The 17,406-nt window shown below is 42.2% G+C and overlaps 1 protein-coding gene across 1 annotated transcript in view; it reads left to right on the forward strand.

Moving 5' to 3' along the window:
• The first annotated feature begins 3,973 nt into the window (after positions 1 to 3,973).
• STT3A (STT3 oligosaccharyltransferase complex catalytic subunit A) overlaps positions 3,974 to 17,406 on the forward strand; it is a 30,113-nt gene continuing 16,680 nt past the window's right edge. Inside the window, exons 1-8 of the mRNA XM_044258148.1 lie at positions 3,974 to 4,047; positions 6,274 to 6,400; positions 7,335 to 7,395; positions 11,802 to 11,923; positions 12,278 to 12,423; positions 13,595 to 13,685; positions 14,865 to 14,971; positions 15,807 to 15,971. Of these exons, the coding sequence (XP_044114083.1) occupies positions 6,313 to 6,400; positions 7,335 to 7,395; positions 11,802 to 11,923; positions 12,278 to 12,423; positions 13,595 to 13,685; positions 14,865 to 14,971; positions 15,807 to 15,971 (780 nt within the window). The 5' untranslated portion in view covers positions 3,974 to 4,047; positions 6,274 to 6,312. The remainder of the gene's footprint in view (positions 4,048 to 6,273; positions 6,401 to 7,334; positions 7,396 to 11,801; positions 11,924 to 12,277; positions 12,424 to 13,594; positions 13,686 to 14,864; positions 14,972 to 15,806; positions 15,972 to 17,406) is intronic.

Consider the following 17,406-nt stretch of genomic DNA (forward strand, 5'->3'; position numbering starts at 1 on the left):
AACAAATGAGCATAGAAAAAGGACAAACCAAGAAACACTCTTACCTACAGAGAACAAATGGTTACCAGAGAGGAGGTCCTTGGGGGGCTGGCAGGAAATAGGGGAAGGGGATTAAGGAACACACATCATGAAGAAAAAACACAAAATGATAAGTATGTAAGTGACACTGAGGAGCCTAAATTAGAGAGCTGCAAGATAAAATTGAGGAAGTTTCCCAGAACATAGAGCAGAATGATCAAGACATGGAAAAAATTAATCATGGAAATGTCCAAGAATTAGGAGGTCTGACATTCTCCAGAAATGAGAACAGGAACACGGAGACAGGAATAAAACCCAAGAAAGTTTCCTGGACTGATGATGACATTGGTGTATTCAGATAGAACGTGCAGAGAATAAAGATGAAAATGAGAGCAAAAACGAAAACATACCTAGATGGGATCTCTAAGGAAAAGTCATTTATCAGAAAAATGGGCTACTTACAAAGACATTCACATGGGCATTAGATTTCTCAGGAACAACTCCAGATAATAGTACATAAAGTCATAATGCCTTAAAAAGGATGCTTTTTTTAAAAAAACTAATTTTTAAAAACATTTAAAAAGATTTTATTTATTTGACAGAGGGAGATCACAAATAGGCAGAGAGAGAGAGGGAAGCAGGAGCAGAGAGCCTGATTCGGGACTCGATCCCAGGACCCTGAGATCATGACCTGAGCCGAAGGAAGTGGTTTAACCCACTGAGCCACCCAGGCGCCCCTAAACTTTAAGTTTTTTTTTTTAATTTATTTATTTGACAAGAGAGAGATCACAAGCAGGCAGAGAGAGAGAGAGAGGAGGAAGCAGGCTCCCTGCTGAGCAGAGAGCCTGATGTGGGACTCGATCCCAGGACCCTGAGATCATGACCTGAGCCGAAGGCAGCGGCTTAACCCACTGAGCCACCCAGGCGACCCTAAACTTTAAGTTTTGAAATAAAAGATTCTTCTTTGAGAGAGAGAGGTCACAAGTAGGCGGAGAGGCAGGCAGATGGGGACGGAGAAGCCAGCTCCCTGCGGAGCAGAGAGTCAGATGTGATATGGGGCTGGATCCGAGGACCCTGAGATCATGACCTGACCTGAAAGCAGAGCCTCAACCTACTGAGCCACCCAGGCACATCCCAAAAAGGATGCTTTTTTTGTGTGGTCATGTGTATAGGGGACGTGTGGGTCCCCATTTTGTTCGCATAATTCTAGCCATGTTATAAAGGGCAAAAACAAAGGGCATTGTTTGCTTTCCATTCAGCTTTTCTGAAAAAGTTACTTGAAAAATCTACCAATAGGAAAAATAAATCCAAGAAATAGATGGCTAATTAAAACAAAAAGCACCCTGGGGCACCTGGGTGGCTCAGCTGGTTAAGCCACTGCTTGTGGCTCAGGTCATGGTCCCAGAGTCCTGGGATCAAGTCCCACATGGGGCTTCCTCTGCTCTGCGGGGAGCCTGCTTCTCCTTCTCCCTCAGCCTTTCCCCTTCCTTGTGCTCTCTCTCTGTCAAATAAATAAAACCTTAAAAAAAAAACCCAAAAAACAATAAGCACCCTACCAAACATGAAATAGTGAAATAAGTGCATTAAAAAGAAATCTTGGTAACATAGCTTTTGCAGCACACTTGGAAAGGTAGGTGCTCGGGAGGTAATCTTCAAGAAGAGCATAAATACTCTCTCTGGTGCGCCTCAGATGAGATGAAGGTATGTGTTCTTTTGATTAATGATGTAAAAAAGGTAAGTAGCCACTTCAGGAAAGACCATGAGCTCCACAGTAATGACCTGACTCCTATAAAGCAAGCAAAATTCTAAGCTATTATTCTAAGCAATTGGTGGAATAGTAAAAATAGTGTTTCTGAAAGAGCCAACTCAAAGCATTTGGTCCAGTAAAGCAGGAGGGAGAAGGATTAACTAATACGTTGAAATCATGTATGATCTCTGGGTTTACAGTAATTTCCCCCATGACTTTGCTGTTCCAATTTTCATTATAGATAAGACTTTCCCTATCAACTGGTGGTAAAGAATCCGCCTTAAAAAAAAAAAAGTCAACCTAAAAATCGGCTTTAGGGAGTGCCTGGGTGACTCAGTCCGGTAATCGGCTGCCTTTAGCTCAGGTCATGATCCCAGGGGCCTGGGATAGAGCTACACCACAGGCTCTCTGATCAGCAAGGAGCCCGCTTGTCCCTCTCCTTCTGCAGCTCCCCCTTGCTTGTTGTGTTCTATCTCTGTCAAATAAATAAATACAATCATTAAAAAAATCAGCTTTTGAAAAAGATGACTTAGTTTTACCACCGGAAACTTAAAAGGATTCCCTTTAAGAAACATGTTCAATCATTTTTAAAAAATTAATGAAAACCCAAGATCTTCTGTTCTTCAAATAGCATATATATATATATATATTTTTTTTTTTTTAAGATTTTATTTATTTATTTGACAGAGAGAGATCACAAGTAGGCAGAGAGGCAGGCAGAGAGAGAGGAGGAAGCAGGCTCCCTGCCAAGCAGAGAGCCCGATGCAGGGCTCAATCCCAGGACCCTGAGATCATGACCTGAGCCACCCAGGCGCCCCGCATATATATATTTTTAACTTTGAAGGAATCTAATTTTAATTCCTTTTTCTTTTTTGACAGAACCCACCGTTCCCATTGTTTTCCAGAAGCATTTATTTGAAGCTCGGCCATTCCTTTAGGTTCAGCTTTAGTTTCCGTGTGTTAATAAAATTACATTGAACACATTGTAAAAAACAAAACAAAAAAGCAGACAGCTGTCGAATCATAACGTTCCAGGGTCAACCTGGTCATGTGAATTGTGAAAAGCACTGATTTTGAAGCACAGATTCAAATGTGCTTTCCGTAGGTTCGGTCAGCTGCATTCATAGCAGCGTCAATAAGATAAATGAATGGCACTGGCGCTGACTTTGAAGAGTTACCGACGCTCCCATTTTCTTTAGCGGAGCTTTTGCCCACTGTAGTGTGTGTGTGTACATGAGTGTTTGAGGGGCGATGGAATTGGCTGCTGAACTTCGTCCTTCGCCCTCTTCTCTACCCTCAGCATTGCTTTTTGGGGGGAGGCGGGTGTGGTTGAGCGGGAGAAAGTGAGGAAAGTGGTTAGGGCGGCTTTCCTGGTAGGTATCTCACAAAGGGGCGAGCTGACAAGGCACAGCAAGGCTGCGTGCTGGGTGTCCTAAGAAAGCCTGTCTACCGCTCGGAAGGGCTGCTCCTGCGGCAGTGGCTGACTACTAGTCAGGCAGCGGAGACCCTGCCAGCTTATCCCCCACGATCCCTTCAGGCCTTGGGATGCTCGCTCACGAAGTCCGGGGCTTACGAAAGGGATATGCTTCGAGAAATGTGGCCGGACTCTCTCGTCTATCGCAGTTTACGGGAGCACTGCCAAACTCTTGAGCGAATTCTCATCCTGTACAAGATGTAGCGGTCTGGACCAGAAACCGTTTGAGTTTTCATCGACCATAGATATGTAGAAGAGTCTTCCCTCCTCTCCTTTAACTTTATGTTAGGTAACAGTCGATTTTTGCACTTTTCTCCCAAACTGAGACGAGAAGCCTCCTGGCCCTGTTTTCTGGGATTTGTAGATTCGGTTTATTGCTTCGCGTAGTTTCCGCTTCTGGTCACATGACTGGGGTAAACCCGCCACACCTTCACCCCGCGACTCCTCGGTCTGCAGACCGACACGTCACTCCTCTGCTCTCAACCAAACTGTTCCGAGCACGTTCTTTCCGCGCTCTCGCTCTCACGAGCGAGCCTATCACAGCTCAGCGGGAGCACGAAGTCCCGCCTTCCTAGCAGCTAAATGATATCTGTATTGTCCAGTTAAGAAGTGGGAGCGCGGCTTTGTCCTCGCCTCTGTCTCTGACAGACAGTTCCACAATCCTATCTCTCCTTCGACGTGTGGTAGCGGACCTGAGCCAGCCAATGGGAAAAGGTCCAGGAGGCGGACCAGGCCGCTGCCAGGGTTGGGTGCGCCGCTGAACGGATGGCAGAGGGAGCAGAGCGGGTTCCTGAGGAACGCTGGCCAGGTGAGAAGGCCTTAGGCTATAACTTGAGAATTAGCTGCAGGTGCAGCGCAGGTTGTTGGTGGCGCTGAACGAAGAGCAGGAGGTGGGGCTCTGATGGCGGCGGGTGGCGTGCGTGAAGCGGAGTCTAGGGCCTTGCAGGGGAGGGGGCGTGGGATGTGGGGTGGAGATATCCTGGAATGGAAGGATGTGAAGGTCCGGGATGGGGCGTGCGCTTAGGGCCAGGAGGGCGTGCGAAAGATCGGATCCTGGGACTAGTCCCGGAGAGGAGAGCGCTGAGGATGCTGAGGGGGTGGGGTGCCCGCGGTGGCTGGTGTCAGAGGTGTTGAGTTCTGTGAAGGAGGGAGGCAGGGAGTTGGGACCTGCTAGAGTGAGCAGAAGAGGGGCGTGAGGCGGGGAGTACAAGAGTGAGAGGGTACGAGGAAGTGTGTGGGCAAACTGGGCTGGGGAAGTTGCAGCCCTGGAAACTAGGACGAGGGTGGGACTAGGACGCCACAGCTCCCAGGCACCGTTGGGGAGAGCAGATGCTAAGTGTATAAAAGTGTCTCTGCTCGTATTTACTTTAGCGATAAGCGAAAGTGACCAGAGAGCACACTAGGAAAACTCTGTTAATGTCCGGACTTAAATTACCAGTTCCCGTACTCAGTTTTCGGGAACAGTTTTCTGGTCCAGCTCTAGTCCTCTCATTTCCTCCGCCGACTCTCCTGGGCATGTCGCTCCTGTCAGCTCAGTGGTGTAACCATTTTTCTGTTTCAGGCATTCCAGAAAAACAGATACAGACCTGCGGTGTGGCAGGTTTATTGACTTCCTAAAGTTAGATGTTTATTTTTGATTGCAAGATAGGGTGAAACGTTGGGGTTTTAATTTAAAAACACATGTAAAACTGCCCCTCTGGGACAGTTAATTATGGGAAAGATGATGTTGGAGCTAGGAATGTATGATTCTTTATGCCTTCCACCTAGTCCCGTGTTATTTTTTCCTATCTTTTCCTCCAGTAATAGTGAGAAAAAGACTGGGAAGGATGCAGCTTCCTTTTCCCCCCCCTGCAGCCTTGAACAATGTTGCATATCCTTTATTACTATATTCTTAATCGTTTGGCCCTTGATCAGCTTACGGTTTAAGAAGGTAGCACTATATAGCATCTGCCTTCGGCTCAGGTGATGTTGGGGTCCTCAGATGGAGCCCCACGTCAGGCTCCCTGCTCAGCAGGGCAGTCTGCTTCTCCCCGTCACCCACTCATGCTCTCTCTCTTTCAAATAAATAAATAAAATCTTAAAAAAAAAGAAAAAGAAGGTAGCACTATCTTAAACAGAAATAGATAACCTCCTTTCCACGTTTTATTTTAATCTAATTTTTTTCTTCCCTGTGCTTTTCTTGCTTCAGTAGGAAAAATTCATTTTCTTTTGCCTTCAGATTGTCATCTAGTTTCATGAGCTGTCACTCAGATCAGTGGCTTAAATCAGCAGTGTCAGTTACAGACAAGTCTTGAGACAGGCAGCTGGCATTGGCTGTAGATCTGAGCAGTCGTTGCAGTGTGATATATGGAATTGAAAGTGCAGTGATCTGTGTATGCGTATCTCTCCCTCTTGAGTGCTTCACTACCTGCATTAGGGAACAGTCATGCTCTTTAGTTGACCCTGTGACCCCACTGGGATTTGGAACAGAAAGAAGCTTGTAGCCAGTCAGTGGTTGCTGCTGAAATGCAGGGCGGCCACAAATCAGGGATATTCAATCATGACTTATTCTCTGATTTCTCTTTTTACCTCTGTACTTAGTATTCATTTCCTGCTTTCTTTCATACATTTCTGCTTTTTTCTAGAATGCTCTCTTTTGCCATTTAATTATTTTTTTCCTCCATTTCCAATCTTTCCAATTTTCTTTGTATCTCTTCCCCAACCACCTTTTTTCTATTCCCCTGTTTGCTCTTTACTCCTGTTGTGCCACAGTATTCTGTACTTGTTAGCTGTGAAGGGGTGGGAAGCAGAATTATGGTGATAAGAGTCCAGTCACTCTTTTTGAGTCTTGGCACATAGACCTGATTTAGGTTTACTTCCTTGCCAGTCAGTCATACCTCAGGCAAGGCTTGGGTGTTAGTATTAGCTCTGACCCTCTCTGGCATGTTCATTAGCCCCTGCCTCCTTTATGGATTTTTGCCACCATAAAATAAGAAAACGAATTAGATAAGTTGAAAGTGTTTAATATCCTACACTGATGACTTTTCCATTTCAGCTATTTGAGTGTCATCTGCTGCTACCCATTGATGTCAAGATGACTAAGCTGGGATTTTTGCGGTTGTCCTATGAGAAGCAGGACACACTTCTGAAGCTTCTCATTCTGTCAATGGCAGCTGTGTTATGTGAGTGTGCATGTGGACCTCGCTTTCTCTGGGGATGGAAAGGGGAAAATCTTGAAAAAAAAAATCAGGAATGGCTTTCTTAAATGCCTGGTTCTTTTCAGTAGATTGTGATGTGTTCTTTTTACTGTTATCCATCAGTATAATTTTTTGAAGACAAGATATAAGAAACACAGGATTATAGAAGTAGGACTAGAGATCATCTGAGAAAGAATGGGAAACATGCTGTGCTCATTCTCTTTTCTCTTAGGACTGAAAGATATACTGGGGACCCTTGGACACTGAATTTTGTAAAAGACAATTGTCTTCAGTCTAGTTTCTAGTTGCCTACTTTTAGTATTTCTGAAAATCTCTTCAGAACTTATTCTGTTTTTTTTTTTAATTAATTAATTTATTTTTTAGATTTTCTAGTTCTTGATGAGTCATAAGTATAGTCTTGATTTGCTTTACCTCTTAGTTTGCTCCAAAGTGAAGGTTAGTTGTGGGGAGGGGAGGTCAACATATAGAAAAAATGACCATGTAAGTTGAGTGCAGTATTAATACACGAATGCATTGTTCAACGCCTTAATAATAAGGAGTTAAATGTGTCCTGCCTATGTGATAGGTGGCATTGTCAGGGGATAGTGAAATTCTTTTGTTTCCCCTGTGTGGGAGAGATGGATAAATAATTTATTCAGGGCTCTCTCTCTCTCTCCTTTTTTTTTTTTTTTTTTTTGTTTAAAGTAAACTCAACCCCCAACATGGGGTTCAGCTTGTGACCCCAAGATCAGGAGTCACATGCTATACTGACTGAACCAGCCAGGAACCCCCTATTTAGGAATCAGTTTATATTTCCTGTGACTTCTTTGGTTGATAATACTGTTATCCCTATAATACATTAATCTACTATATTTCATGGCAGACTACCATTAAAATACTATCTCTCTTGGTTTTGCAGCGTTCTCCACTCGTCTGTTTGCTGTCCTGAGATTTGAAAGTGTCATCCATGAGTTTGATCCGTGAGTACTTTTGCTTGGACTGATGTTTGCTTTGGAAAGCTTTCAGGTTCATGGGTTTCAAATTTCACATTCTAATCAGCTCTTGGTGTTGGGGATGTGCTAGGGAGCACATATATTTAGAGCAAAAAACCCTCAAGTTTTCCAAAGGAGATAATTGCTTCCTTTTGAGACATTTTTGTTGGAATTAACCAGGTAAGTCTCTTGAACTCATTAGGTGGCTAGGCTAAGAGAAGTCTGGCTGCTCAGTGTGGTCCACAGTTAGTGATACAAATTGAGGGAAAGGGGCCTGGTGTGTGTTTAAGGCTCAAAAGAAAAATCACAAGTCTTGAACTTGAGATTTATGACTTTGTTTAACAATTTATATGATAGGAATTGGGCCCTATTGGTTAAGTTCTAAGATATTGGAGAGAATTTAAAGCCATGAGTTTGATTAGGGATTTTAGGGGAGTATTCATTTTGTTTCAAGCACTGTTTCACAAATTATTTCTAAGTCCTTACTACCCTGTGAGATGGAGGTGCTGTTTTCTCCTATATAAATGAGGAGACTGAGGCTGGGAGAGGCTATTGAAGGCTACATGTTTGGAGGAGCCAAGATTTGAATCTAGGTTTGTCCGTCTCTAGACACTAGAGTCACTGTGTTGTATTGCCTTAAGTTTAGGCCTAATTAAAAATTTGGAAATCCAGGGTGCCTGGGTGGCTCAGTGGGTTAAGCCACTGCCTTCGGCTCAGGTCATGATCTCAGGGTCCTGGGATCTAGTCCAGCGCCAGGCTCTCTGCTCAGCGGGGAGCCTGCTTCCTCCTCTCTCTCTGCCTGCCTCTCTGCCTACTTGTGATGTCTCTGTCAAATAAAAAAAAAAAAAAAAAAAAAATTTAAAGAAAAAAAAAATTGGGAAATCCAGAATCATAGGTTCTTCAAGTGTCATTAATATTTTAAAAGTAGCATCTATCAGCTTATGGAGCATTGATAAAAGTTGATTTACAAATTTGTTATTTTGTGTAGGTATTTGAAAGCATTTTGGAGGCACACAAGTACTTTCTTTGGGGCCTCTTAAATAAATTTATTTATTTTTTCTTATGAATGAGAAAATATATCCTTTTGTTTCTTGATCACCAGTCTGTTACAGCTTTTTCTCTGTAACATTGAGGTGAGATGATCAGGGAAAATGAGCCAGAGACCTAGAAGGAACTATAAAGATCTTGTGATTTGATGATTGCTTTTGTGGAGCAGGAAACTGAGGCCTGTCTTGCGACCACAGTCCAGACCTCTTCCCACTAATTTATACTTTCTCTGGCTTGTCCTGCCTGCCCTTAGGTAAAGAACATAGTTCTCACATATGTTGACTGCCTGCTACCCTCATCCTTGTGTTTCTCTGACAGTTACCAAAATAACATTCATCAGCAACAAATAGAAGGATAGAAATTTCTGCCATCTGCTACTTCTGCTTACTTCAGCTGCTAAAACTTGACTGACCAAGAAGGAAACAGGGTTAGAGGGATGGGCAGGAAAGGTACTTAGTCATCATTACTTTTAGTAATTACAAATTCCTTTTATTTATTTATATTTTTATTTATCTTTTTTCCTTTTTTTAAACTTCTTTTTACTTTTTTTTTCAAGATTTATTTATTTATTTATTTGACGGACAGAGATCACAAGTAGACAGAGAGGAAGTCAGAGAGAGAAGGAAGCAGGCTCCCCGCTGAGCAGAGAGCCCGATGTGGGACTTGATCCCAGGACCCTGAGATCATGACCCGAGCCGAAGGCAGTGGCTTAACCCACTGAGCCACCCAGATGCCCCTTTCTTTTTACTTTTTTAATTAAATTTTTATTTGAATGTAGTTGGTACACAGTGTTCCATTAGTTTCAGGCGTACAGCATAGTGACTGGACAGGTTTATACATTATGGTGTGTTCAGCACAATTGTAGCTATCATCTGTCACCATAACAATGTCATTAAAGTATCATTGAATATATTCCTTATGCCATGGCATAAGTCTTGTGACTTATTCATTCTATAATTGGAAGCCTATGTTTCCCATGCTTTTTCATCCATTTAGCCCATCCCCCCAACCTCTGCTCCTCTGGTAAGCATCAGTTTGTTTTCTGTTTTTACAGGTCTGATTCTGCTTTTTGTTTATTATTGTGAGGTCATATGGTATTTGTCTTTGTCATCCGGTCTTTCTTTTTAGCCCAGTACCCTCTGGGTCTATCCATGTTGCTGGAAATGGCATAATCTCATCTTTTTATGGTTGTGTAATATTCCATCTGTATATATATGTATATGTGTGTGTATATATATGCCATATCATCCTTAATCCAGTCATAATTGATGGACTCTTAGGTGGTTTCTGTATCTTGTCTACTGTAGATAATAGTGCAGTAAACATAGGAGTGCATGTATCTTTTCAAATTAGTGTTTTCATTTCCTTTTTTTTTTTTTTAAAGATATTTATTTATTTGACAGAGAAACAGCGAGAGAGGTAACAAAAGCAGGGGGAATGGGAGAGGGAGAAGCAGGCTTCCCACTGAGCAGGAAGCCCAATGCAGGACTTGATCCCAGGACCCTGAGATCATGACCTGAGCTGAAGGCAGTTGCTTAACGCCTGAGCGACCCAGGTGCCCCTGTTTTCATTTTCTTTAGGTAAATTCTCAGTAGAGGAATTACTGCGTCATATAGTATTTCTGTTTTTAATTTTTTGAGAAAGCTCTGTACTGTTTTCCACAGTGGTTGTACCAATTTACATTCCCACCAGCAGTGCATGAGGGTTCCTTTTTCTCCACATCCTCACCAATACTTGTTATTTCTTGTGTTTTTTATTTTAGCCATTCTGACAGGGGTAAGGTGGTATCTCATTGTGGTTTTGACTTGCATTTCCCTGATGATGAGTGATGTTGACCATCTTTTCATTGTTGGTCATTCTTATTTTTATTCTATTTTTTTTTTAAGATTTTATTTATTTATTTGACAGAGAGATCACAAGCAGGCAGAGAGGGAGGCAGAGACAGAGAGAGGGAAGCAGGCTCCCTGCTGAGCAGAGAGCCCAATGTGGGACTTGATTTCAGGACCCCGAGATCATGACCTGAGCCGAAGGCAGTGGCTTAACCCACTGAGCCACCCAGGTGCCCCTATTCTATTTTAAAAATATTTTTTTCTCTTATTCTTTTAAAATAAGTAACTTAAGAGGTTATGTACCTTGGACCTAAAGAATTGTGTCTTTCCATGTCTAACTCCAAGCATTTTATATCAAATATTCTTTTTAAAGATCTTATTTTTAAGTGATCTCTACAACCAGTGGGGCTCAAACTTACAATGCTGAGATCAAGAGTCACGTGCTCACCAACTGTGCCAGACAGGCATTCCTCACATGTTTTTGTGTAATTTTTATTTTTATGTTATTATGTGGCGACGTACAGAACTATTTTAGATAACATGAGTAGGACTTGTTGTAAGTTTAAGCACTCATTAAGAAGTTTTTGTTACAGGGCGCCTTGGTGGCTCAGTCGTTAACCATCTGCCTTTAGCTTGGGTTATGATCCCAGCATCCTGGGATCGAGCCTCATATCGGGCTCCCTGCTCGGCAGGAGGCCTGCTTCTCCCTCTCCCACTCCCCCCTGCTTGTATTCCCTCTCTCACTGTGTCTCCTTCTGTCAAATTAAAAAAAAAAAAAAAAGTTTTGTTACTAAAAAAAAAAGTTTGTGTTACTTAGTTGATTAAAAAAATTGTAAGGTGTGTGGGTGTTATATCAACATCCTCAGAGGTGCTGATCACTTGAAGTTGTCCTTATGTACTCCTGTGTGGCATCAAAATGTTCTTCTGTATGTTCTGTCTCTTGGAAAGGGCCAAATTTATTGGTGCTTGCATCTCACCTGTTTTGTGTTTGGTGCTTCAATTCTCTGACTGGTGCTTATGCCTGCTAACTGTCATGCTAGTGAAGAAGTATCCTGCTTGAGTCAGGCTCCAGTGGCAGTTCCTTCTTAGAGAAGCAGTGCGTTAGTTGAGACAAGGATAGAATTGAGGGGACTTAGGGTAATATAAAATGATTTTCATTCTTGGCATAATTTTTGGTACCAAATTGATTTTTTTTTTAAAAAGATTTTATTTATTTATTTGACAGAGAGAGATCACAAGTAGGCAGAGAGGCAGGCAGAGAGAGAGAGAGGAGGAAGCAGGCTCCCTGCTGAGCAGAAAGCCTGATGCTGGACTCGATCCCAGGACCCTGAGATCATGACCTGAGCCGAAGGCAGTGGCTTAACCTACTGAGCCACCCAGACACCCCAAATTGATTTTTATTAGCGTAATGGTTAAGTTTCTCAGTGGTGAAACCTGAGGAACAAAATTCTCTTCAAATTGGTACAAGTGTTTGAGTACGAAGGGGAGGAGACACACATCATTTCTTTCTTGCCATAGATACTTTAATTATCGGACTACCCGGTTCCTGGCTGAAGAGGGATTTTATAAATTCCATAACTGGTTTGATGACCGGGCCTGGTACCCTTTGGGACGAATCATTGGAGGAACAATTTATCCAGGTGAGAGGAACAGGATTTTTTAAAAATTTTTTAAGAGAAGGCATTTCTATATTATGGAGCAGTTTCCCTTATTTTTAATATCTTCATTTTGTGACGACTGTAACTTCATTCTGATTACAGATTCCTAAAAATGGATCTTATGTATATAGGAGAACATGTCTGGGAGTTGGGGATGGCTGAATTTTCATAAATTCTGGAATTTATAGGCCTACCACAGTTTCTGTGTTAGTATTTCTGATGGTTTGTCCGGATCTATGTCACCACTTTATTGATACTTAGGTTTTCTCTTTCTCTTTCCCTTAAGTTCATTGTCTCACTAAGATAACCTAATGGGTTTTCTTCTTCCTGTTACAGGTTTAATGATCACTTCTGCTGCAATCTACCATGTACTCCATTTTTTCCACATCACCATCGACATTCGGAATGTCTGTGTGTTCCTGGCCCCTCTCTTCTCTTCCTTCACCACTATCGTCACGTACCACCTTACCAAAGAGCTCAAGGTGAAGGATTTGGGGTGATAGGCTTGGGAATGAATGTTGAACCCCTCTAGTAGATGCTAGAGGGTGGGGGACCAAGGACCAGAGAAAGGCAGGGAGCCAGAGACTAAAGACAGCTTTGGCTAGGCTGAATTACTGGGTTCACTCCAGTCCCTTCCTAGAATATGTGGTTTCTCTGTATTAACAACTGTTTGTTCTTAGAACATTTGAAGGTCAAATGTAAATTTCTACATGAGGAAAAGAAAAACATTTAAAATGTGAGCTTTAGATTTTGAAGTTCTCACAACCTAAAGGAGAGGAAAAACACAGGAAGTGTTTCAGATGGTTAATATTTCCTACTGGCAGTGCACATTTAGCTGTTATTTGTTGATTTTTTTAAACATTATTTAAAAATTATTAAACCACTGTTGTAGTAGGCTTCACAGTACTGACTATTTCTAGGTTCCAGACTGCTGATCCTGGCTTCTTGGATGCTATTCTTAGTTTGTAGCTATGGTGTCAGGGAGATACCTGAGAGGTGATAAACTAGTAGGAGGTCTTGGGACACTTGAGTTTAGTTTGGAAACCTTTTCATACTTCTCTTTGTTGCCGTTCTTCCAAATCTGACTCTTTCAACAGACAAGTCCTTACTCGCTTTTGGAGTGATGAGTTATATTTTGTTGTTCCTCTCTTCTGAGCTCACAGATTGCTTTGCGATATTACAACTTTATTATCCAAGCTCCTGTCAGCTTTAGTCCAGATAGATGATCACCTTTTGGCTTTTTAACTTAGGTAATAATTGTCTTCCTTTGATTATCCTTGCATACCTTTTAGAGGTGTGACTGTTCAGCAGTGTGCAGATATTGTTAGGGATAGTATTCATAAGCCTGGGAATACTCCAGCCAAACAGCCCATTCTGGGGCAGTGTCTGATGTCTGACAGCTTACATGATTTGTCTGTCCTTAGCAGAAGTGTATTCCGTTTCAGAGAAACTGGTCTTATCATGGGGAATTGCTTGTGAAGTTTTTAGCTTTCTCGTGCTGCGAATATTTCTAGCACTTCTAGAATGGAAACTGGTCTACCTTGGAAACTGTTGGACTGTTCTCTTGGCCCATTTTAAGTAGAATGGAGTAGTGGATCCTCATCTGTCAGGAGTGAATGATGTTAACTTCCTGTTACCCCTCTTTTCTTAAAGGACGCAGGGGCTGGGCTTCTTGCTGCTGCCATGATTGCTGTAGTTCCTGGATATATCTCCCGATCTGTGGCTGGCTCCTATGATAATGAAGGTAAGACTTAAAATGCGGAAGATGATCTGTTCATCTCATTATTCAGTAGATCTTGAGGAAGTGCAGTAGAATCTGAGTTCGTATCTGATGTTAGCAGTAGCAAAAATGGTATCTGGGTGAGAAGATTACAAATGGGAGGAAGGGACCTCAGACAAATTTATAATCTCTCCTTCTGTCATTTCCTCCAGAAAGGTAGCTGGTAATTTTCCTTATGTAAGGCCTTTTGCTCTTCTCTGGATTTATAAAAGTAGAGTTAGTTTAGTGTTGAATGTTACTAATATTTTAACATTGTAATCATTTGCTTTGTTTTCTAGATAAGAGAAATGAATAATTTTTTTAAAAGATTTTATTATTATTATACATTTTTTTAAAGATTTTATTATTTATCAGAGAGAGAGGGAGAGAGAGCACTCAAGCAGGCAGAATGTCAGGCAGAGGCAGAGAGAGAAGCAGGCTCCCCACTGAGCAAGGAGTCTGTTGTGGGATCCGGTCCCAGGACCCTAGGATCATGAGCTGAATGAAGGCAGCAGCTCAACGAACTAAGCCACCCAGGTGTCCCTATTATATATTTAAAAAAATATTATTTATTTGAGAGAGTGAGAGAGAACATGAGTGGTGGGGAGGCACAGAGGAAAAGGGAGAAGCAGACTGCCTGCTGAGCATGGAGCCAGTGCTCTGGGATCATGATCAGAACCAAAGGCAGCTGCTTAATTGACTGAGCTAGTCAGGTGCCCTAAGAAATGGATATTCTTTTTTTTTTTTTTTTTAAAGATTTTATTTATTTATTTGATCATAGAGAACGGACAAGCATGGGGGAGGGTCAGAGGGTGAAGGTGCCTGATGCCTGACCCTGGGATCATGACCTGAGCCGAGGCAGACCCTTAACCACCTGAGCCACCTAGCCATCGCCAGAATAGTATTCTTTTTTTTTAAAGATTTTATTTATTTATTTGACAGAGATCACAAGTAGTCAGAGAGGCAGGCAGAGAGAGAGGAGGAAGCAGGCTCCCTGCTGAGCAGAGAGCCCGATGCGGGGCTCGATCCCAGGACCCTGAGACCATGACCTGAGCCGAAGGCAGAGGCTTTATCCACTGAGCCACCCAGGCCCCCCAGAATAGTATTATTAGACATTTTGCCAGTATGGCCTTTTATTGAATTGTTACTCTGTTCTTTCTGCAGGGATTGCCATCTTTTGCATGCTACTCACCTACTACATGTGGATCAAAGCAGTAAAGACTGGTTCCATCTATTGGGCGGCCAAGTGTGCCCTTGCTTATTTCTACATGGTAACTTTTCACTCCTTTCTTCCACAAGTATCTCTGTTGGGATCAACTGATAGAAACTGGAAATAGCTCTTGGGCTTTGAGACCATGAACTGGAGGCTAGAAGTCTTTATTGTCTCTTGTGTCCCTACAAAGCCCAGTCCAAGGCAGGTGTGGATATCCGTCCATTGTGTAATAGCAAGGTAGATAATGTGTTTTTTTTTTTTTTTTAAAGATTTTATTTATTTATTTGTCACAGAGAGAGAAGCAAGAGCAAGCACAGGCAGACAGAGTGGCAGGCAGAGGCAGAGGGAGAAGCAGGCTCCCTGCCAAGCAAGGAGCCCGATGTGGGACTCGATCCCAGGACGCTGGGATCATGACCCGAGCTGAAGGCAGCCGCTTAACCAACTGAGCCACCCAGGCGTCCCTAGAGATAATGTTTAAATTTTTAAAGTTTTCCAGATACCATATGTCCTATGGGTACATATTGGTTATATTTTTTCCTGTTCAGTCTTATGTGTTCACTTAGACTTCTCTTAACTGCTTCTACTTGCTATGAATCCTTAAATCCTCCCTATAATATTATAATCAATTGCATCTGGATTAACCCTGAGGGTTCTGTACTACTTTTGTGATCATGATGGCAGGAGGCATAGAGAATAGGGGATTGAGTTACAGTAATAGGTGTGAATTTGATTTTCCTATTTAAAGAAGTCAGTTATTTAAACTCTTTAAGCCACTTGGCATAAATGAAGATTGTAAAGAGATGTTCTTTGTAAGGTCACAGGTAATATCCGAAGTTATAGTGGGGTCTGAGGAGGAGTACTGAGAGGAACTGTTCTTTTTTATCCTGTCATAGGTCTCTTCATGGGGAGGTTATGTGTTCTTGATCAACTTGATTCCTCTTCATGTACTGGTGCTGATGCTCACAGGACGTTTCTCCCATCGGATCTACGTGGCCTACTGTACTGTTTACTGCCTGGGCACCATTCTTTCCATGCAGATCTCCTTTGTGGGTTTTCAGGTGAGCCCTAGACTGAGTAGAGTTTTTTTTTTTTTTTAAGATTTTATTTATTTATTTGACAGACAGAAATCACAAGTAGGTAGAGAGGCAGGCAGAGAGGGAGGAGGAAGCAGGCTCCCTGCTGAGCAGAAAGACCGATGCGGAGCTCGATCCCAGAACCTTGAGATCATGACCTGAGCCAAAGGCAGAGGCTTTAACCCACTGAGCCACCCAGGTGCCCCAAGTAGAGTTTTATCTTCCTCTGTGTTCTCTAAACAGCTCCAACGAGCTTGATTTATCTTGGATTCTGAAGAGAGTAAGACTTACTCATAGTCTAACCTGGGACTGTCATGTTAATTGAAGCAACAGAATCATTGGTCATTAAAGTCTGCTTCCAGGGTACGTTAAGATTTGTTGCATAAAGTTAGAATTGAATGACTGTTAATTTGGCTTTGGTTTGTTGGAGGAGAGACATTTTGAGCTGAGTTGATATAAATGCAAAGTTATTTCCAGTCCTTTTTAATGGTGATGAGTCCCTGTATTAGTAATGACCCTTGAACTTCTTTTTTTTTTTTTTTTTAAGATTTTATTTATTTATTTGACAGACGGAGATCACAAGCAGGCAGAGAGGCAGGCAGAGAGAGAGGAGGAAGCAGGCTCCCCGCTGAGCAGAGAGCCCGATGCAGGGCTCGATCCCAGGACTCTGAGATCATGACCTGAGCCGAAGGCAGTGGCTTAACCCACTGAGCCACCCAGGCGCCCCAACCCTTGAACTTCTTGATGGGGCCTGTGTGAAAGTCCTTTAGGAAGCAGAACACAAACGTTTAAACCACATTACTCATAGTGTTAAGACACAACTGTGAAACCAAAGAATTAAGTTTTATTTATTATTATTTATTTATTTATTTATTTGTTTGATTTCTCATGTAAAATTCTGATAGAAATGGGACTCTTATTCAGAGGTCAGCAGTGTTTCCTTACTGATCACCTGCTGTATGCAATTTGCTAATCAGTGAAATATAAAAATTAAAAATACAGTCCTGGTACTTAAGGGAGTTATAGTCTTGCAGGGAAGGAAAAACAGGCAGATGTCTATATTTGGTAATATAACAGTTCTGGAAATGTAATTCCTGGACCAGCACTGTCTAGGAACTTGTTAGAAATGCAAATTCTGGGGGCAGCTGGCTGATTCACAGAGCATGCCGCTTGAAGATCTTGGGATTGTGAGTTTGAGCCCCATGTTGGGTATAGAAATTACAAAAAATAATAATTAAAAATTTCAGTATTCTGAAGAAGCAAATTAACTCCAAATTTTTTATTAAAAAAATATAAATTCTGGGGTTGCATCAGAGACCCACTGAATCAAACTCTAGGTGAGGACTCCACAGTCTGTCTTAACACTCTCATCTTTGCTTTCCCCATGGTTATGGTGCTCACTAGTTTGAGAACCATTGAT

Source organism: Neovison vison, chromosome 7 (genome assembly GCF_020171115.1).
Source record: "Neovison vison isolate M4711 chromosome 7, ASM_NN_V1, whole genome shotgun sequence".
Taxonomy (NCBI): domain Eukaryota; kingdom Metazoa; phylum Chordata; class Mammalia; order Carnivora; family Mustelidae; genus Neogale; species Neogale vison.